At 57.5% G+C, this 6,000-nt stretch overlaps 1 protein-coding gene across 10 annotated transcripts in view; it reads left to right on the top strand.

The window, feature by feature from the left end:
* Window positions 1-5,467, top strand: part of ZNF516 (zinc finger protein 516) — a 162,995-nt gene extending 157,528 nt beyond the window's left edge. For 9 of the 10 annotated variants that reach the window (XM_070049855.1, XM_070049856.1, XM_070049852.1 and 6 more), the window contains exon 5: window positions 5,273-5,467. In XM_070049855.1, coding sequence (XP_069905956.1) covers window positions 5,273-5,385 — 113 coding nt within the window. In that variant the 3' untranslated portion in view covers window positions 5,386-5,467. The remainder of the gene's footprint in view (window positions 1-5,272) is intronic. The other variant, XM_070049861.1, reaches the window with a different exon arrangement.
* Window positions 5,468-6,000: the final 533 nt, after the last annotated feature.

Genomic DNA, 6,000 nt, shown 5'->3' on the forward strand with positions numbered 1-6,000 from the left:
AAGGGGTAGCAGCTGTTGGATCCAGGGAAAAAAAGGAAAAAAAGGAGAAGAAAGGAGGATCCAACGTCACAATATCTGTCTTCTCTTTCCTCCTGCACAAAAGCTCTCGGATTCTCCTGCTCTCTATAGACAATGGCTCACAGCAGGCGGGTCAGCCGGCACGAGGGCGCCCCTGCTTCGAGTTCACTCTGGGGGCAGGGGGAGGCAGCTGGAGAAACAGGGAGCCCTTCTCTTCATGGGGGGATGGCGGTGGCGGCGTGTTTAAGATGGGTTAGGGGTTCAGCCTAGGGGGGGAGGGATCACTGGAAATTGGAGCGGAGACGTAAATTGCACCCTTTGCTCAGGGAGAAGGAGACGCGGCGTCAGGATCTGCAGTAAAGTGGGTGACACTGTTGGGAGCCCTGCAGAGAAGACTGTCCAGGAGCGTTCGGTCCGGAGGCTGGGTGCCGGCCAGAGCCGGCCGGGGGCGTGGCTGCGCCCAGCCCCTCTCCCCTGTCCTGGCTGCATGGTTTCCATCCTCTCTGGTTTGAAGCAGGCACATTGTTGCTGGATGGCGCTCAGGGAAGCAGGGAGAGCTGGATCTCCGGGGTTGCTGTCCTGCAGATGTTTGCTTGCAACAATGCCTCACAGCATGTTTGTTCCACTTCTAAATCCTGTCTCGGCAGAACGGCCATGGGAACAGGCGCCCTCCAACCCGTGCCTGCCATGGGGAACAGGCGCCCTCCAACCCGTGCCTGCCATGGGGAACAGGCGCCCTCCAACCCGTGCCTGCCATGGGAACAGGCGCCCTCCAACCCGTGCCTGCCATGGGAACAGGTGTCCTCCAACCCGTGCCTGCCATGGGAACAGGCGTCCTCCAACCCGTGCCTGCCATGGGGAACAGGCGCCCTCCAACCCATGCCTGCCATGGGGAACAGGCGCCCTCCAACCCATGCCTGCCATGGGGAACAGGCACCCTCCAACCTGTGCCTGCCATGGGGAACAGGCATCCTCCAACCCATGCCTGCCATGGGGAACAGGCGCCCTCCAACCCATGCCTGCCATGGGGAACAGGCGCCCTCCAACCCATGCCTGCCATGGGGAACAGGCGTCCTCCAACCCATGCCTGCCCGTGGGGAACAGGCGCCCTCCAACCAGTGCCTGCCATGGGGAACAGCATCCTCCAACCCGTGCCTGCCATGGGGAACAGGCGTCCTCCAACCCAGCCTGCCATGGGAACAGGCGTCCTCCAACCCGTGCCTGCCGTGGGGAACAGGCGCCCTCCAACCCATGCCTGCCATGGGGAACAGGCGCCCTCCAACCCATGCCTGCCATGGGGAACAGGCGCCCTCCAACCCATGCCTGCCATGGGGAACAGGCGCCCTCCAACCTGTGCCTGCCATGGGGAACAGGCACCCTCCAACCCGTGCCTGCCATGGGGAACAGGTGTCCTCCAACCCGTGCCTGCCATGGGGAACAGGCGCCCTCCAACCCATGCCTGCCATGGGGAACAGGCGCCCTCCAACCCGCGCCTGCCATGGGGAACAGGCGCCCTCCAACCCATGCCTGCCATGGGGAACAGGCGCCCTCCAACCCGCACCTGCCATGGGGAACAGGTGTCCTCCAACCCACACCTGCCCGTGGGGAACAGGTGTCCTCCAACCCATGCCTGCTCGTGGGGCCCAGAGCCACCAACTTCTCAGGAGACCCCACCCCATCTCCATTCCCACTTGAGCTGCTTGTCCGTCTGCTTCTCCATGTCCCTAAAAATCCCACCAACCTCAGAATGGACCAAGATCCCTTTGCCTCGCACGGGGCGAGTGTAAGAGCTTTCCCCCACCCCACTGATCCCCGTGTCGCCATAAATAAACCTGCAGCATAATGCCCACGACCGAATCCTCTATGTTCATGCAGAATGTATCGGGAGCTGAGTGAAGTTGTATGGAGAATTAGAGGCCCTTCTTGCTCTGTCTGTGTGCCCTGTCTGTGTGCTCACCGGCCAGGTAAGGGGGTCCCCCAGGGGAGGCCCCCTGCCTTGGATGCGCTGTCAGGGTCGGGGTTGACAGGGGCACTTCTGTGAGTATGGGTGTGTGCAGTGTGGGTGAGCGACGCCCAGCGCCACGGCTCTCGCAGGGTGCACAGGGGTCTAGAGACAGCAGAGCGGCTGTGGTGCTTCTCCCCGACCAGAGGCTGTCCCTGGCGATCAGGTTCACCCTTTGTGCCTGGCATGCAGCGGCTGTAAAAATGGAGACCCTGACCAGCGTGGCGGCACCCACTCCCGAGAGATGTGCTCTCTGGCTCGGCGTGAAAATCACAGGCATGTTGGGGTGGACGTCTTGACACTTGGAAATCACGGGTGAGCTTGGTAACATGCAGGGAGGTGTGAGCCCAGCGTGCCGGGCCCGGGGGCCCAGGCATTTGTTACGTGCGCCATCGCGGGGGCCCAGGCATTTGTTACGTGCGCCATCGCCCTGTAATTAGAGCAGCCCTGGGCCTGTGGTTCGTCGTGCTGCACACACGTGTAGTGTGCGGGGCGGTGGTGTGTGCTGCACGGGGCGCTCCGGGCACGACTCCCTGAAACACGGGTTCTGAGGAGCTGCCTCCAGGACCCGGCATTTCTGACGGGTCTGTGACTCCTTTATCGAGCTGTCTTGTGTGCCACTAGGATCGCGTTTGCCACACGTGGAAATGCTTGCTGGTGACTGAGTGCCGATTTCTTTGTACCGGGCTGGACCAGAGCGTGAGTGACAGCAGGGAAATGGCGGGGTACTTAACGAGAATCCTCCTCCTCGCGTTCCAGGAGGAACTTCCGTTCCCTCCTTCTTTGGGGAGCAGAGTGGGATCTTTGTTTTTCTGGCGGTAAACGGTGGATGTGTATGTCCCTGGCGAGTGCGGAGCCCTCGGCGGCTGTGACCACCGTGGGCCTGGGGTCTCCTGGGAGGTGGTGCCGCACGGGCCGCGGCACCTCAGCCTGCCCTGGCCTGGCAGACTTCCCAAACCAGAGTGCCTTCCATTCCAGAGCAGTCTGTGTAGGGGTCCCGTTGGCAAGGGGCAGTCACTGGTGTGTAAGTCTCTGCGTGCACAGTGTGCGTGTGTGTGTGTGTGTGTGTGTGCCCTCACGTTCAAGTTCACGTCCTCAAGTTCATGGTCAGAGCTGCAGCAAGCCAGTGTCCTGTCCCTCCTCCACCTCCGCGTCCTCTCAAGGGTTCAGCACGGGGAGGACCCGGGTTTCCAGCCGTGGACGGGCCCTGTGGGTGCCAGGGAGGCTGGGATTCCGTTACGAGGGGCACGGTCACCTGCATTCAGCTGCTCTGTGGCGGCTGCCAGCCGGGATCGCTGCTCCGGTGATACGGCTCTGTTCTCGCGGCAGCCACTGGAGACCTCCGGGGTGGAGAGGCAGCAACCTGGGGTGAGTTCCGATGAATTCTCCCCGGAGGATGGCGGAGGACCACTCGCTCGCGATTCGTCACGCACGGCTCCTGGGAGAGCTCGCTCATGCTTCATTCCAGGCGTTAGGAAGGCGGCGCGCCGTGCTCCTCTCTGGAGCACACACGTGGCGCCAAGCAGCGGTTCACATGTATTTGCAAGATGAAACTAAGCGATGCTTTTCCAAGAGAAGTGCCTGGTGACCGTTATAAATTCGTGGCTCTTCACTGTACCCATCGAGCGGATGTGGGAAAGAGGCGACAATCCAGCTCGCTGACTGCTCTGGGTCTGAGCTTCTGCATCTCATAGCCCACGAGCTTCAGGCTCGCAGGTTAGTGATTACCACGATTACAGATGGAAGTAACACAAAATGTGCGTCTCCACTTTTTCACAGGGAAAAGAATACAGGCACTGAATCGCCCCTCTCCCACTCTCTCTCTTTCTTCCGTCCCTTGAGGAACTGTTGGTCTCTTTAATCAGCTGGGTTTTGCTGTCTGTGTGCTTGGAGGCCATCATTGCATTCACATTTTCTCCTGAGCTTCAATACCCTGCACCTGCCTGCTCCCAGCCTGCGGGGAAGGCGTGAGCCCGATGATGGTGAGCCCGCCTCCTCCCGGCCACGCCGGCCTCCTCCCGGCCACGCCGCCTCTGTGTGTTGTTCATAGTGCCATCTCCAGAGCAGGTCCTGTCTGAGCGTGGGAAGGCACCCTGGTTTGCATAGTTCTGGCAACGTCAGGAGGCAGAACGGCCAACAGCTGGGTTGTCATCCCAAACCCGCTGGTCTGTGCCTGGTGGACAGGATGGCCCCGCCGCGTGGCCTCTCCAGCACTGGGACGGAGGGCTCGCCCTAAGCAGGAGGCCTCTGGGCCTATTGTATTTTTGCTGGAGGTACAGATAACTGAGTTCTCTCAGCCAGATACTCCGAAGCCTGTTTACAAAACTGTAAGAAGAGGACAGACGTGGAAAAACACACAAGTGCGTAGTCAATGTCATAAGAATCTCATCAGATTTCCAGGAAGCCCGAGGTACAGGAAGCTGGTCAGCTCGAATTCCGCCATCTTCCGCGTTCTCCATGACTCCTGCCCTCTGCACATTTCAAAATCCCAACCTCTTCCGAGATCCTGGAAGTGCGAGGACGGCACTGCGGTGGAAGCACCCACTCTTGTGCGTGGCTTAGTGGACAGGAAGGCGGTGGTTTCGCCTCGGCCTCCGTTTCCGTGGTGTTTGGGGCATGTGCTTTTGGTGCACACGCATGGCAGCTGGATTGACACGAGGGGCCCTGATGGCTCCACCGGGTCAATAAAACACGCACCAGGAAGGATTTACACAACACACGGTAATGGCTTCTTCGGAACTGCTATGGTCTATTGGGTCAGTAATAATCCACTTTTTTAAAGAGTGACAAAATATGAATTTATACAGCAGCCGGTAATGGCTCCTGATCTGCCAGGTAAATGATATGAATGTGTGGTGTTTCCGTGTGCCATGCACCTGCACGGCGCTGGGGAGCACCTCGGGGCGAGACGGGCACAGGCGGCCGGCGTCAGCACCCCTCCCAGCACGGACGGGAACGGCCACTGCAGCTGGGGAGAGCGCGATGTTTGTTAACACCCAGTGGTCTAATGCCACGATTTACATTTCACCTTTAATTGACTGTGTCTTGATAAATACGCTGGATCACTTGCACCAACGTAAACTGTTTTCCCTAAAATGAAGTTATTTTCATTCCAAACTATATTTTAGATACCTTGATTGCACAATTTTGTGGTGGGTTGATGCACAATATTCAATTCGCGTGTGCTGTGTATAAGTAAACCTCTGTTCTGTGTATTTATAATTTCTCTTTTCTTCTGTGTTATGAACATAGGTGTTCCTGAGTACCTGGTGAGCAAATGCCCGATTCTTTCCAGCAGGTGGAGGCATGCCGCAAGGAGCGCCGAGAGAAACCAGCGGTGCTCCCCGGCAAACACTGGCATTTAGGGCGAAACAGAAGAGCCACAAGAAAGGGAAATTAAACGAACAGTCTGCAGTGTGACAGTTTTACCTAATAAAGGATATAGAGCAAAGCTATGTCACGGACTCTCCTTTCTATAAACATTGGTCGCTCTTGGCTTTCTTACAATTGGACATTTTTCCCAGAAGAGATGCTGGTGAATTATTTAATAAATAAAATCCATTAAGACAACCAGGGTCAGAGATAGCCTCCCCGATCTCCTCCACGTAAGGGCAGCAATACGTGCCTACTAAGAACTGTTAGATATGCGTAGTGGGTTCACACACACATACACACGTGCACAGACTCACTATGCAGATGCAGAGACACATGCACACACGCACACGTATACACACGCTCACACATGTACACAGATGCATGCACACACAGACACACAGACACACACATAGAGAGACACGCACAGGCACACAGACACACATGCACACACACGTAGACACACAGACACACACACAGTGCAAAACTCCAGGCACCAGCTTGTCTCATTTTATTCATTGCAGGCTATGCATTTCACTCATTGGGCCAGAACCAGTGGTTTATCTGGTTTTTCCATTTGTGTGTTGCGGTTGGTGTTTTAGGAGAAA

Source organism: Oryctolagus cuniculus, chromosome 10, assembly GCF_964237555.1.
Source record: "Oryctolagus cuniculus chromosome 10, mOryCun1.1, whole genome shotgun sequence".
Taxonomy (NCBI): Eukaryota; Metazoa; Chordata; class Mammalia; order Lagomorpha; family Leporidae; genus Oryctolagus; species Oryctolagus cuniculus.